We start from the raw sequence: 15,628 nt of genomic DNA on the forward strand, positions 1-15,628 counted from the left end.
CAGAGGGACCAAGCCCAGGTCAACAATCCAATGAGGAACTGATGTCTCCAGCATCAAAGGAACAGTTCCACACTGAAAAGGAAGCAGTTGAAAGCTTCCAGAGAGCTTGGATGGTGGCATGGAGCAACCCACCGCCTCTCAGATCTTTTAATCGATCCAGGTTTGTTGTAGAAAGAGGACTTTTATACAAGGAAACTCTTTCTGGTGGACACCAGGAAGACTGGCATCCTCAGAGACAGTTGGTAGTTCCAACTAAGTACCGGGTAAAGCTCTTAAGCTTAGCCCACGATCATCCTAGCGGCCATCCTGGGGTGAACAGAACCAAAGACCATTTGGGAAAGTCGTTCCACTGGGAGTGAATGGGCAAGGATGTTTCTACCTATGTCCGGTCTTGTGAAGTGTGCCAAAGAGTGGAAAAACCCCAAGACCAGGTCAAAGCCCCTCTCCAGCCACTTCCCATCATTGAGGTTCCATTTCAGCGAGTAGCTGTGGATATTCTGGGTCCTTTTCTGAAAAAGACACCCAGAGGGAAAGCAGTACACACTGACTTTCATGGATTTTGCCACCTGATGGCCGGAAGCAGTAACATTAAGCAACACCAGGGCTAAACGTGTGTGCCAGGCACTAACAGACATTTTTGCCAGGGTAGGTTTGCCCTCTGACATCCTTACAGATGCAGGAACTAATTTCCTGGTAGGAACTATGGAAAGCCTTTGGGAAGCTCATGGGGTGAACCACTTGGTTGCCATCCCTTACCACCACCAAACAAATGGCCTGGTGGAAGAGTTTAATGGAACTTTGGGGCCATGATACGTAAATTCGTAAATGAGCACTCCTATGATTGAGACCTAGTGTTGCAGCAGTTGCTCTTTGCCTACAGAGCTGTACCATATCCCAGTTTAGAGTTTTCACCATTTGAACTTGTATATGGCCACGAGGTTAAGGGGCCATTACAGTTGGTGAAGCAGCAATTGGAAGGATTTACACCTTCTCCAGGAACTAACATTCTGGACTTTGTAACCAACCTACAAAACACCCTCTGAACCTCTTTAGCCCTTGCTAAAGAAAACCTGAAAGATGCTCAAAAAGAGCAAAAAGTCTGGTATGATAAACATGCCAGGGAGTGGTCCTTCAAAGTAGGGGACCAGGTCATGATCTTAAAGGCCCATAAAATGGAAGCATCGTGGGAAGGGCCATTCACGGTCCAAGAGCGACTGGGAGCTGTTAATTATCTCATAGCATTCCCCACCTCCAACTGAAAGCTTAAAGTGTACCCTATTAATTCTCTGAAGCCCTTTTATTCCAGAGAATTAAAGGTTTGTCAGTTTACAGCCCAGGGAGAAGAGGAGGCTGAGTGGCCTGAAGGTGTATACTACGAAGGGAAAAGTGATGATGGCGTGGAAGAGGTGAACCTCTCCATGACCCTTGGGCGTATGCAATGACAGCAGATCAAGGAGCTGATCAAGCGACACTCATGTCTGACCCTGTGCTAAGGGCCCCAGACTTTGACAAACCATTCCTAGTAACCACAGATGTGTCCGAGCGTGGTGTGGGAGCAGTCTTAATGCAGGAAGGGCCAAATCAAGAGTTCCATCCTGTCATGTTTCTCAGCAAGAAGCTGTCCACTGGTCAATCAGTGAAAAGGAATGTAATGCCATCATCTACGCTCTGGGAAAGCTACGCCCATACTTTTGGGGACGGCGTTTGCACCTGCAAACTGATCATGCTGCGCTACAGTGGCTTCACACCACCAAGGGAAATAACAAAAAACTTATTCGGTGGAGTTTAGCTCTCCAAGATTTTGATTTCGACATACAACACATTTCAGGAGCTTCTAACCAAGTGGCTGATGCACTCTTCCATGAAAGTTTGCCAGAATCAACTGGTTAAAAACGTCCTTGAGATGTGGAAAATACTGTTTGTCTTCATAGAGTTAGTAGTATATTTAGAGGTGCATGTGTCTTATTAACTCTGTTTTCTCCTAGAGCTCCAGGAAGAAATCACAGCCAGTGTTTCACTCTGTTATTTGGGGGGCATGTCATAAATGTAAATTGAAGGGTAACCACCTTTCTGTATACAGTGCTATAAAATCCCTCCTGGCCAGAGGCAAAACCCTTTCACCTGTAAAGGGTTAAGAAGCTAAGGTAACCTCACTGGCACCTGACCCAAAATGACCAATGAGGGGACAAGATGCTTTCAAATCTGGAGGGGGGACGGGGGAGGGACAAAGGCTTCTGTCCATCTGTGTGATGCTTTTGCTGGGAACAGATCAGAAATGCAAGCCTTCCAACTCCTGTGAAGTTAGCAAGTAATCTAGCTAGAAAATGTGTTAGATTTTCTTTTGTTTAATGGCTGGTAAAATAAGCTATGCTGGAGGGAACGTATATTCCTTTTTTGTGTCTTTTGGTAACTTAAGGTTTTGCCTAGAGGGATTCTCTATGTTTTGAATCTGATCACCCTGTAAGGTATTTACCATCCTGATTTTATAGAGGTGATTCTTTTACCTTTTCTTTAATTAAAATTCTTCTTTTAAGAACCTGATAGATTTTTCATTGTTCTTAAGATCCAAGGGTTTGGGTCTGTGTTCACCTGTACCAACTGGTGAGCATTATTATCAAGCCTTCCCCAGGAAAGGGGGTGAAGGGCTTAGGCAGGGGGATATTTTGGGAAAGACGTCTCCAAGTGGTCTCTTTCCCTGTTCTTTGTTTAAAACGCTTGGTGGTGGCAGCATACTGTTCAAGGACAAGGCAAAGTTTGTACCTTGGGAAATTTTTTAACCTAAGCTTGTAAGAATAAGCTTAGGGGGTCTTTCATGCAGGTCCCCACATCTGTACCCTACAGTTCAGAGTGGGGAAGGAACCTTGACAGGGTGCAACAAGGACCAGCAGCAGTGCCGCGTGAAAGCCAATGAACTGCAGCAGACATACCAGAAAGCCAGTGAGGTCTAGTCGATCGGGTGCTGAGCTGCAGACCTGCTGCTTTTACATCAAGCTTTTTGCCATACTTGGCCAACACCCCATCACCACCCTGCATACCACCATGGATACTTTCAAGGACCCCGAGTTACAGGCCCCTGCTGTGACCAGCAAGGAGGGGTAAAGGAACAGGTGAGCCAGGGGTGGGGCTGGGGGGGTGAGCCAGGACTTGTTTTTGACTCCACTGAAATCTAGTCAGTCCCAGCAGGCGAGCCAGATACAGGAAAAAGAACCTTGGGTGAGTATGTAAATGCATTTTCCATAACAATGATGGCACCACCAAATTAGCAAGACACAGCTAGCAACTTTTACTTAATTTATTTGCACTAGAAGAGGTACTGGAACAACAAAAAGAGAGTTGTTATCTGCTTTTCATTCCTAGAGTTAGGCAGGGCAGTTTGTTTATGTACACAGGGATGACCCTTGAATCCTGAGAGATGTTGATGAAACTTCCACAGAAGTACACAGCAATCCTCTATCGAAAGTTTTAGGGATGGCAGCCTTATTTCTTCCTCCATGGAAGGACACTTTCCCTCAGCGATTACTGCAATGGGGCCTGCAGAAATTAACAGGCTACTGGCATAAGAGGACGGAGCTCATCTGATAACCCTTGTGTCTGTCTGTCCAAATTCAACAAACAGCCGTTCCATTCCACCCTCCACCCCTTTGGCAAATTTTCTCCCATGGCTTCACAGATATTATGCAGGACACAACAGGCAACTATAATCAAGGGGATATTTTTCACACAGATCAATCCAACGAGTAAACAATGCCAGGGACACTTCAATCTATCAAAAGCACATTCAGCTATCACTGTGCACCTGCTCAGTCCGCAGCTGAATCTTTCCTTGCTGCTGTCAAGGTGGCTGGCACACGGCTTCATGAGCCAGGGGAGCTAAGGGGTCAGCTGGGGAGTTAAGAAGGAAAGAAGCAGATGCAGGGAGCCAAGTATGCACACAGACAAGCAATATAGTAACTACAGCAGCTGTCTGCTGATGTAACTTGAATTGGCAAGCTTTGTAGTGTAGACATGGCCTGAGACTGGAAAGCTTTACGTTGTTTAACCAACAAATACTACGCAGTCAACAGCACCAAATACATCAACTGTTTCAGTACTGCAACAGCAACATGATGTTCATTTCAACACAACCCATACAGACTATTTCAGGATGGGAATTTCAAAGTAAGGAACCTAACATTTGATTCTTAACACAACTGTATAAGAGGACAAAAGGCAGATATACCTGCTTGCAGCTGTGGAGTCTTTGATTTTCTTTCCCTCTAAAGAGGCTAAATGTTGTTCCAAAGCATCAAGAAGACTGCTTGGTGCCTGCAAAAGGGCAGTGAGGGCATAGATATGAAAAATCCAAGACAAAACCAGGCACCAGCTAAAAAAAATAAAAAAGAAAGGTATGATCCTGTCACCACAGTGCCAGAGAATGCAACTGAGGGTAACCGGACATGGTCTACAGCTCAAAATATTGACATCACAGTATTTTGGCACTAAGAACATAATAAATTGAGAAAAGTATTTTATATTATCAAGTGGTACAATATCATCCACTACTATGCCAGTTCTATTAATCATGAGTAGGCCCCTACCAAATTCATAGTCCATTTTGGTCACTTTGATGGTCATAGGATTTTAAAATAATAAATTTAACGATTTTCAGATTTTTAAATCTGAAAATTTCACAGTATTGTAACTGTAGGGGTCCTGACCCCAAAAGGGATAGTGGGGGCATTGCAAAGTTATTGTAGGTGGGGTCATGGTACTGACACCCCTACTTCTGCACTGCTGCTGGCAGCAGCACTGCCTTCACATTTGGGCCGCCCGAGAATGGCATCTACTGGCTGGGAGCCCAGCTCTGAAGGCAGAGTCGCCGCCAGCAGCAGCCCAGAAGTAAGGATGGCATGGCATGGCATTGCCATCCTGACTTCTGTGCTGCTGCCTGCAGAGCTGGGCCCTCGGCCAGCAGCCACCACTCTCCAGCCGCCAAGCTCTGAGGGCAGCACAGAAGTAAAGATGGCAATACCATGAACCCCCTACAGTAACCTTGCAAACCCCACCGCATGACCCTCTTTTGGGTTGGGACCCCCAGTTTGAGAAACACTCATCTCCCCTGTAAAATCTGTGTAGTACATGGTAATAGTACATACAAGATCAGATTTCACGGTGGAGACCAGATTTCCTGGTCCGTGACACATTTTTCATGGCCATGAATTTGGTAGGGTCCCTCTCATGATTGCTCCTATCAAAAAAAAGAAAAGGAGTACTTGTGGCACCTTAGAGACTAACCAATTTATTTGAGCATGAGCTTTCGTGAGCTGTAGCTGTAGCTCACGAAAGCTCATGCTCAAATAAATTGGTTAGTCTCTAAGGTGCCACAAGTACTCCTTTTCTTTTTGCGAATACAGACTAACACGGCTGTTACTCTGAAACCTATCAAAAAAGAAATCCATGAAAATGTTGGAAAATAAACAAAGAAAACAGACAATTGAAATGAGTAGTCTGTGCCAACTGAGATTAAAAAGGAAGCTGTACCCATCTGAAGCAATACACACACATATATATACACAAACTGAAAGTCTTAACAAGTAATTAAATGGCACTTTGAAGCCTTCTGCTTAGAGTAGCCACCTTGCTAAGGGATCTCATTTGTGAAAGCTGCATTAGGTGAGCCTCTGCTACAAACAGATCAGTTTCCATCATACTTTAAAATTGGTTTTAAACATAGGAATTTCATGTTTATTCAAATATTTGATTTTAATTCTCTATTTTCTGCTCTCAAGATGACATTAATTTGATAATTGTAATATATTGCAACTGTAATTAGTTTGCATTTTCATACATTTCATCGTGGAATTTGTGAGTGAGAGACTTTCTGGTTAGAGTTCAATTTCGTCATGACTCATCTAATAATTTAAGAATATGGTGATAATGTATGCAAGAAAACCAATACATGACTCCACATTTTTCTGAACATGCAAAGAAAGAAAAAGAAAGATGTATGCACATATGCATAACAGTTTATGTACCTGAGAAAGATCTGGTATGTCTCCTCTGTCAATTCCAACTTGCTGTAACAAAACAGATTTATAAGCTTTAGAACTGACTACTGTTTATTTAAAGATTACTTGTTAAAAAGCAGAAATCACATTAACATGATGTCATGCAAGAAAAGAAAAAAATCCCCTATACTCTTTTTAGTTTATATAATTTGAGCTCTAGTAAATTTTTAGATTAAAATAGATGTAAAAAAAAATCAAAGGAAACATATGTAAAATATATGTATATGTTTGGCTGTAGTGAGTTTAAAACGTTATCAAACCTAACCTAAGGAGGTGGTAGAATCTCCTTCCTTAGAAGTTTTTAACGTCAGGCTTGACAAAGCCCTGGCTGGGATGATTTAATTGGGGATTGGTCCTGCTTTGAGCAGGGGGTTGGACTAGATGACCTCCTGAGGTCCCTTCCAACCCTGATATTCTATGATTCTAAGTTTGGAGTGCCCTTCCTGATGGTCCACAGGAGAGATTTTGAGAATCAAGCAGGTGATGGTTTGTGTTAGAGAAATGCTCTCATGAATCTCCGTTCCTTACAAAGTAGTTTATAGAATGTAAGCATTGAGAACTACTGACACAGTATGTAGTTGGAAGTACAAAAATAGTATATTGCATTGATACAGCCCCTTTTACCCTCCAAGTTCCAGATCACTCTACAAGCTATACAACATAGACATCTTAACTCAACAGCCATCTCTGTTGTAAAACATCATATGGGTTTCACAGTGCAGACTGACACTACACAACAATTTAGAACCGTAAAGTGATAAGTACCAAATCCGACAAACTGCAGCAGGGAGAATTTTAGATAGGCAGAACATAATTATCCTTTCTGGAATTTGACCAGGACACTTAGATTAGCACTCTACTGCTCAGACTGAAATCTCTTCTGAAGGACATTAGTTCAGCAAAGCTTCAGAAGAATGCATGCTACAACCCACTGAACCAACAAGAAAAAACAAAAAAAAATGCACTGCATGCAACAGAAGTTTTTAGATGCTGTAAAACTCCTTGTGAAATCCCCTATTATCAGCTTCAGCCATTGCTTTCTGATTTAATGTTGATCCTCAAATTCTTTCATCTCTCAAGTTTGACATAGCAGAATTGTTGGTGCAAAACAAAAAAAAGAGCTAGACATGTCTCAGAAAGAAAAAGACCACCACACACACACTTTTCTTCTTCCGAATTTTACTTTTTAAAGAAGACTAAGCGGAGCATATTTTGTGTGTGTATACAAGCTAACATGCAATTTCTCCCTGGACCACAGTAGCTACTAGCCTCTTATACAGTAGGAGATTTATATATTTATTCTTGTATCCTCTTCTCAGCAAAGAACAGCTACTTCTCAGCAAAGAACTGTTGAAAAATGTATTTCTTTCAATATGCAGGCCCTTAATGAGCTGGTCCCCTTCGTATTAAACTCTGATAAAATGCTCCTTGATAGACATTAAATCTGCCAAATGGAAAGGAAACGTAGCTGCTTTATCAGAGTTAAGTATTTTATAAACTGTTTGAGCATGAAGGCAATTCTGGCCCAGTTAAGATTTACCTCTGCAACTTTGAGAAACTCGGAGATCCTTGTCATTCTAGTAAGGAACTTCTTATATATGTCAAGGCCTTCTTTGCACTGGTTTTTTTTCATGTCAAAGTATTTTTCTGAAAATGGGAAAAGTATTCAAGTCATGTAAGAAATAAATATACTGTATATATTTTAAACATGTACAAGTAACTATAATGCAAGACAAAAGTTACTTCACTCGTCACTGTGAAAAAGGAAGTATCTGCAGCCTTGTTTCTTCACTTTTCAACATTAATGGTGGAGGCAACTATGATGCCGCATGAGAGGGGGAAGAGCAGGCAACATTAATATTGATGTCAATGCTTATGCTGGCCAAGACAAAGACAAAATTAAATGATTTTTGTACATTTTCCCTCTCTCCGACACTTGATGTTTTTGGTTCAATCTCCAAAAATGTTTTAACATGGTTAGAGATTTTAGTACATGTATCTGTATCTGGAAATCCCAATGCCAAGCCACAAGGTTATCTGACAAACATAAAAAGTTGGTCAAATAGGTGGAGTTACTAAGCAGGCTGTTTACAGAGACAACTGTAACAATGAACACACATTAACTTCCTCCCACCAGTTAAAAAAACTAAAGTGGGTGTGGCAGAATTGAAGCTGCTTTGTAATTTCTGAATACTGATGTTGACCTGGTTACTGGGATTTTTACTCTGCAAACACTTGTGGGTTGCTAGGGACAATGCTTGAACTGTTAGCTTTGAAGATTTTACCCTACTTCCCAGCCAACCTGAGAAACCAGTTTTGGACTAGAAAGGCCAAAGCCCAGGAACACAGGAAAAAAAACCATGCCAGTTAAAAAAGGCTTGTTCCCTCAAGATAAAACAGAGTTTGGGGGAGCCAGAATGAGACCAACATACTGGGGTTCCTGAAGAAGTTAGATCTGCCTAGTTTACTACCAGGAATAAGATGCTAAAATAAGTCCTTCCTTTTAACTTAAATTTTAATATTACTTACAGGTTTAAGTTCCTCTGTCCCTCCAGTGTTTTGGCACATGAAAAGATAAGTAATTCTGCTTTTAAGGCATACTCAATATATAGGGCCCTACCAAATTCATGGTCCATTTTGGTCAATTTCACGGTCATAGGATTTAAAAAATCGTAAGTTTCATGATTTTAGCTATTTAAATCTGAAATTTCATGGTGTCATAATTGTAGGGATCTTGACCCAAAAAGGAGTTGCAAGGTTATTGTGGTGGTTGCAAGGTTATTGTGTGTGTGGTGGGGGGGGGGGAAGGAGGAGGAGAGGGGTCGTGTTACAGTACTGCCACCCTTTCTTCTGCGCTGCTGCTGGCAGCGGTGCTGCCTTCAGAGCTGGGCAGCAGTGGCTGCTGGCTGGGAGCCCAGCTCTGAAAGCAGCGTAGTGCAGAAATAAGGATGGCACGGTATGGTATTGCCATCCTTACTTCTGCACCGCTGCCTGCAGAGCTTGGCCCTCAGTCAGCAGCCACCACTCTCTGACCACCCAGCTCTGAAGGCAGCAGTGCAGAAATAAGGATCTCATGGTATGACATTGCCATTATTACTTCTGTGCTGTTGCTAGCGGGCGCCTGGCCAACAGCCACTGCTCTCTGGCCACCCAGCTCTGGAGTCAGTGCAGAAGTAATGGTGGCAACACCATGACTCCCGCCCCCCACAACTCCCTTTTGGGTGAGGACCACCAATTTAAGAAATGCTGGTCTCCCCCGTGAAATCTGTAAAGCACACAAAAAACAGATTTTATGGGGGGAGACCAGATTTCACGGCCCGTGACACATTTTTCATGGCCATGAATTTGGTAGGTCCCTATCTACGTGATAGATGACGGGTCAGCAACCTTTCAGAAGTGGTGTGCCGAGTCTTCATTTATTCATTCTAATTTAAGGTTTCACGTGCCCGTAATACATTTTAACATTTTCATAAGGTCTCTTTCTAGGAGTTTATAATATATAACTAAACTATTGTTGTATGTAAAGTAAATAAGGTTTTTAAAATGTTTAAGAAGCTTCATTTAAAAATTAAATTAAGATGCAGAGCCCCCCGGACCGGTGGCCAGGACCCAGGCAGTGTGAGTGCCACTGAAAATCAGCTCACATGCCACCTTCGGAACACTTGCCTACCCGTGATAGATCATGCTATCGTTGAGAGCAGGTACTCGTTTCACAGGGATGAGCAACAACATAAAAACCTTCACAGCCAGCCAAATATCCAAATATAATACATACAAAAGATTATAAACACCGTTAGAATTAAGTTCTAACTATGGAAGCTAAACTCTCTATGCTTCTTTAACAATTATCACAGTGGAGAAAAAACTGTCAATTTTCCTATTTGATTTTGAGTCGAGGTTCTCGGTGACAGGAGGAAAACCAGTTCAAGGAAAAATAATTTTCTATGCCAAAAATTCTTGGACTTTGTTTTTAGGAAACTGCATACTTTGGATTACATGTAAGGAAAGTACTAACAAGGCAAAAGAATCCTTGGCAATAAAGCTGTCCCAAAAAACTGAAGATTTTTTTAAAGCAGTACATGAAGATAGAATGTTTTGCCTTATTCTTTAAAGATCCAAACAGCTGTAAATTCTGAAAAAATTTATATACCCTTGTTTACTGAAAACACAAAGAACTAATTCTGCAGAGTAGAGTAATATTTACCCAGAAGGTTAATAATTCCTTCATTATAAGCTGCAAAGAGTCTAATGGCATCTTTGAAGAGAAGCATGAAGGCAGCATTTATTACACCATTTGTAAGCTCATTGCTATTGACCTAGGGAGATTAGAAAAGAAAGTTAGCTCATCTGGATTGACATTTTATCAGAAAACTTCCAATTAATAATTACATTTCAATATTCTACCCAAAGACATGCTTTCCATTAGCAAATGTACTGTCTATAGAACATGGCAGCATTCCAAGTTAAACGGAACTTCTATCAGCATCAAAGATGACAAGTTAAATAATCAAAGAAAAGCAGGTCAACAAAAATACATAACTAATATATCACATATTTAGAGGGGCCAAAAGAATAATTAGAGTAAATTTTGTTTATTTAAAAAACTTACTGAATGCATGTACTCCTAAATGAACATTAATGAAGTGCTTGTCTTATTAGGCCATCAGTACTTCAGGTTAAGCATACCAGGCAATGTTCCAGGTATATTTTGCTCTTCAAACAAACTATATTAGACTGGACACAACAAGTTAAAAATATGGAAGGAAATTTTACTTTGTACATATTGCATCACTTGTTTTCATAGCTTGTGAAAAGCTGTGGGGGAAAAGTCCAGCTGTGTTAATTGACAGTGTCTCTGATGTGTGAAGAAATTAAACTTACATTGAAGTCAAGAAGTGCATCCATCTGATTTTGTATAATTGGTACAGTTTTAAGGAGTTTTTCTGTGTTCATTGTCCTCATGACTCCATCAGCCCTATTATGCAAACAGAAAACAGAAAACAAACCACCAGTTGGATTATGAAAGAATATTTTTATTAGGAATATGAAACACTGGAGCATATGAAACAGATCAAAAGAACAGCAATGCTAGAGGCAGCATATTCAGACGACTGAAGTAAGTAACGGGAATGCCTTGTAATATTCAATTTGTCTGGCCAAAAGAATGGCAATGATTGTCCAGAAGAGCAACATCCAGCTCTCCTTGGCCAGAAGACAGCACACCTGTTACGGGGTCTTCAAGGACTGATCTTTATTCTCCGAGACCAACAGAAATAGCCATGCTCAGAACTATTACAATGTGATCTATGATGCAAGAGGTGGCTATAGAAGTATTAGCAGCATTTTAAAAAGCTTGTTTCAAAGACAAATTTTAAAAAATGCTAAAAAACTCTTTTCAAATTAGCTTTTGAAACCTATTTCTGAAACAGAAATTGCCTACACTTTTCTAATTGCCTAAATGTTGTTTCAATTGTAAATCTAGGGTTATTAGTGAAACGTAAAACAGCAGTCAAATCAGTGTGACAAGATCTTTTAAAGCTTGTCTCTCTCACCAACAGAAACTGCTTCAATGAAAGATACTACCTCACCCACCTTGTCTCGCTAACATCTTTTAAAAGCATTCATAAAATGTAGGATTATAAATACACTGTCTGGAAATCTGAAGTTACAGGAACACTGAACAAGATCTTACAATTATACTTGACAAGTTTTTTTAAATAAAATAATTGGATTTTTTTTTTTAAAAGAGAATGTCAGTTATCTGTGTCTATTTAACTTTCATTTGGTTGATATTTTAAACTAGATACCCAGAGAAGACACAAAGGCTAAGAGAAAAAGAAGGTGCCCTAGGAGGAAACTAACAACAAAAATTGATAGTAAACATTTGCTTTCTACACTACACGGACTTAAAAACAACATTCACTTTATGTAAAAAGGCTTGATACCAAAGTCAAAACTTCTACCTCTTATAACCTCTCGCTTGTTCAAACTAAAAATCAGAATCCACTGGACTCTCTGTAGCACAAAAGGCTGAGGATTATTACAGCTGGAAAAAGCCAAACATGTCAAGGAACAAACACCAGCAATAACTTTCTCCTATTAACAGAATTCCTTACAATTAAAAACAGTCCTTTTGCCTGTTGGTCAGGTGGTGAAAGAATGGTTAACTACCCTACAGTAGATGTGCTTCTTCAAGAGGGGTGTCCACAAGGATCACACTCTTGGTGCACCTGGACCCCAGGTGGACATGGGTGGGTTCTTTTTGCTAGTAGTGTGTGTTGGGGCCACAGCTGCACCCTAGATATTCTTGCCCACCCCAAGGGCATAAAAGACAGATCAGGATCAATCGTCCCTCAGTTCCTTCACCAATACAGAATCTCAGAGGAGTACAACTTTGCAGTAATGGGGAAGGAGAGCAGGTCATGGAATCCACGTAGACAACATCTCTAAGAACCACAGTTGCTGTAAGTAACCATTCTCTCCAAGTAATTGTCTATAGGGATTCCACCTTAATACCATTAGATCAAGTGTATGACGTTTAGCTTTCCCAGGGTGTGAGCCAGACTTGTGGAAGAAAACTGGGAGATGAATAAACTTGTTCATCTGAAACATGAAAAAAACTTTGGGCAGGAACATGGGATGAGGCCTTTTCTTATGGAACCCTAAATAAGGGAGATCCGCCCTGAGTGCCTGAATCTTCCCTACCCTTCGAGCTGATATAATGGCAGTCTTCATTGGTAGGTTATACAGGGAACAAGTTGCTAAGAGCTCAAATGTGGGGGACCCTGAATCCTGTTGCATTGAGGACCCAGAAGGAGGGGGAGCACAAGCTGGGGGAGAAACATTAATAATGCACTCAAGGAATCTAGCCAGTGTAGAGCGAGAAAATACACTGCAATCCTGGAAAGAAAGGTGATTTGCAGATACTGCTACTAGATGAAGCATTATGGAACAAACCAAGTCCACATTGTTTCAGGACTAGTGTATAGTCCAATATTGCTGAATGGGTGTTGTTGAGGGAAGACAGCTGGTGACAAGATGCCCAAATAGAAAGCCTCTTTCATTTATGAAGCTAGATTAGTCTAGTTGAGGCTTTCCTGTTTTGGAACAGGATATTCTAAATTTCAGATCCACAGATTCTTTTGGGGGATGTCAGTTATATCTGACAGTCTAGATCATGGCTAACCAAAATGGGTCCAGCTGTAGAATTTGATGGTTCTCAAGGCTATTGGGCATCAAAGGCAAAGTGACTGCGGGCTACACTGAGAGGTTCACCAGATCTGAATGCCAGAATTGCCTGGCCCCATCAGGGCGGTCATGATTATCAATCATGCATCTTGTCTCAGCTACCTCATGACTCTCTGTAATATGGGAGTTGGAGGAAAGACATATCTCAGGCCTGCCATCAGGGGATGAGAAAGACATATGACAGGGAGCCTGCACTGGAAACTTCCGTGGAGCAGAATACTTGGCATTTCTTATTCTGGTCTGTTTGGATATCCCCCCTTGGGAAAGACGCTCTGCAACACTGGACTCTTGACCAGTCACCTGTGGTTGTCTGAGAACTGTCTGTTGAAGTGATCTGCTAGTGAGCTCTGAACACCTGAAAGATGCAGGGCCAGTGGCATGGTCCAGTGATGAATACACTAAGCCCAGAGCCAAATGGCCTCCTTGCAGAGTGGAGATGACCTAACCTCTCTGTCTGTTGACATAATGCATAGTTGTGGTGCTATATCAGCCCTGGAATAGCAGATCCGTGCAGTTGAGACAGGATGCTTTGCATGCGAAGCGGATGGCTCAGTTCCAGGACATTTATGTGCAGATGAGCTCCAGGAAGGGACCACAGGCCCTAAGTTACAAAGTGATCTAGATGAGCCTCCCATCCCTGGGTGCAGACATGTGTCAGAGTTTTAGTTGGTAGAGGTGCAGAGAAAAGTACTACGTTGCACACCTGCAATGGGTCTTCCGCAGTTAATGTGGACAGGACTTCTTGTGGAATCCTGACCAACATAGCTATATGGGGATCTGCTGCATAGATGCACTGATTTCAACTGCCCTTTCCTGGAGACTAGGCAAAGTCTGGCAAGCTGTCTCAGAAGTATGAGGCTGTATGTCCCAGAAGTCTGAGTCATGGTCTTACTGATGTCTTTGAGAGAGCTTGTAGCTGATCAGGTCCACTATGGTTTGGAGTCTTCTGGAAGATAAGCTCTTGCTGACACTGCTTCTATGAGCTCTAAGCTTTGAAATAAAAGTAAGTGTGGGTATTTCTCCACTGATTTTGAGGCCCTATGTGGCAAAGAGCTTTAAGATCACCTACAGAGGTGATACTCCCTGGATCAATCCATTATCGAGGTAAGGGTAGACCTGGATTCCTTGCCTCCTTAAGCGAGCTGCTACCACTGCCAAGTACTTAGTAAACACTCTTGGGAAGACCAGTATCACCATCCCGAGTTTGAAATGATGAACAAACCCGTTGAGACAAATGCCCAGAATGGGACACCAATCTTTTTTTCTCTTTGGTATGGAGAGTTCACAATCAGGGGATTTTATTCCCATTACTTTAAGAAGAGTCCATCTCTTGCTTCAATAGTATCTCGGGGGATAAGGTGGCTGAAGAATGCAGGTGGATGCCTAACAAGCATGAAAGGTTAGTAAAAGGAGTAATAAAAATTCTCTTTTTAAGGCATATAGGCAAACAAAGTTAACTACTTAACAGCTACATTAACTATTCACTATCACCAACTATAACAGTCACAGAGAAGCAGGACGACACTGCAAGGGTTCCTTCTTGCTGCTGCAGGAAGTAGAAACTGAGGGATGGCTGGTCCCACCCTTTATACCACTGGTGGGGGTGGGGGCAAAAAGACATCTGGGGCACAGGGTTGGCCCCAGCAAGTACTGTTGGCCAAAAGAACCAGATCTTGTGTCAATAGGGAACATGAGCACCAAGAGCAGAATCCATGTGAACATTCACTTGAAGTATGGTTAATTTATTGCTTCAACTACATTAGAGCCACCATGGCTTTAACGTATGCCATATCTAAAGCAGTTGCTTAACCAGCAGTTAGCCACTGTATGTCATAGATACATAAATTGATCAGGTGTCTTCCCCCACTCCCCATCCCATAAAAGGCATGATGGTCATTCTGTGTAATTACCATTATACATAGTACATTATAGTACTATGGACTGTACAAACAGCCACTTTGAGAGTGGCATGAAGAAGGAACAGACGGTACAGCAAGATATTTCACATAAATGCCCATCTCCATAATCTTCTCAAATGAGAAGTGTAGTTAAACACCAATGGTGCCAAACACAAGACAGCTTTCTGGCATATCAAGAAACATTTTATTGGCCAGATCAGGTAGCTACCACCAGTTGCTTCAATCCGATGCACAGACTGATTTCCGTTTCATTTTTTTCAAAAGACAGTGCTCCCCAAAATTTCTGAAGACACATTACAACTCAACTGCACTGACATTTTTGGTGCATAATGCACAGAGTATATTGATCAATACCAGTGAAAAGATAACCAACTTGGTTATCTGCGAACAGCTTGTTAGTATGTACTGCAAGCC

General features: G+C 41.7%; 1 protein-coding gene across 6 annotated transcripts in view; it reads right to left on the reverse strand.

Moving 5' to 3' along the window:
* Nucleotides 1-15,628, reverse strand: part of PICALM (phosphatidylinositol binding clathrin assembly protein) — a 117,775-nt gene that overhangs the window by 60,928 nt on the left and 41,219 nt on the right. For all 6 annotated transcript variants that reach the window (XM_084631635.1, XM_084631638.1, XM_084631636.1 and 3 more), the window contains exons 5-9: nt 10,929-11,022; nt 10,252-10,363; nt 7,588-7,694; nt 6,015-6,056; nt 4,220-4,305 (exon numbers count right to left, since the gene is read on the reverse strand). In XM_084631635.1, coding sequence (XP_084487761.1) covers nt 4,220-4,305; nt 6,015-6,056; nt 7,588-7,694; nt 10,252-10,363; nt 10,929-11,022 — 441 coding nt within the window. The remainder of the gene's footprint in view (nt 1-4,219; nt 4,306-6,014; nt 6,057-7,587; nt 7,695-10,251; nt 10,364-10,928; nt 11,023-15,628) is intronic.

This window comes from Lepidochelys olivacea (genome assembly GCF_965140295.1).
Source record: "Lepidochelys olivacea isolate rLepOli2 genome assembly, chromosome: 1".
In the NCBI taxonomy this organism is placed as follows: Eukaryota; Metazoa; Chordata; order Testudines; family Cheloniidae; genus Lepidochelys; species Lepidochelys olivacea.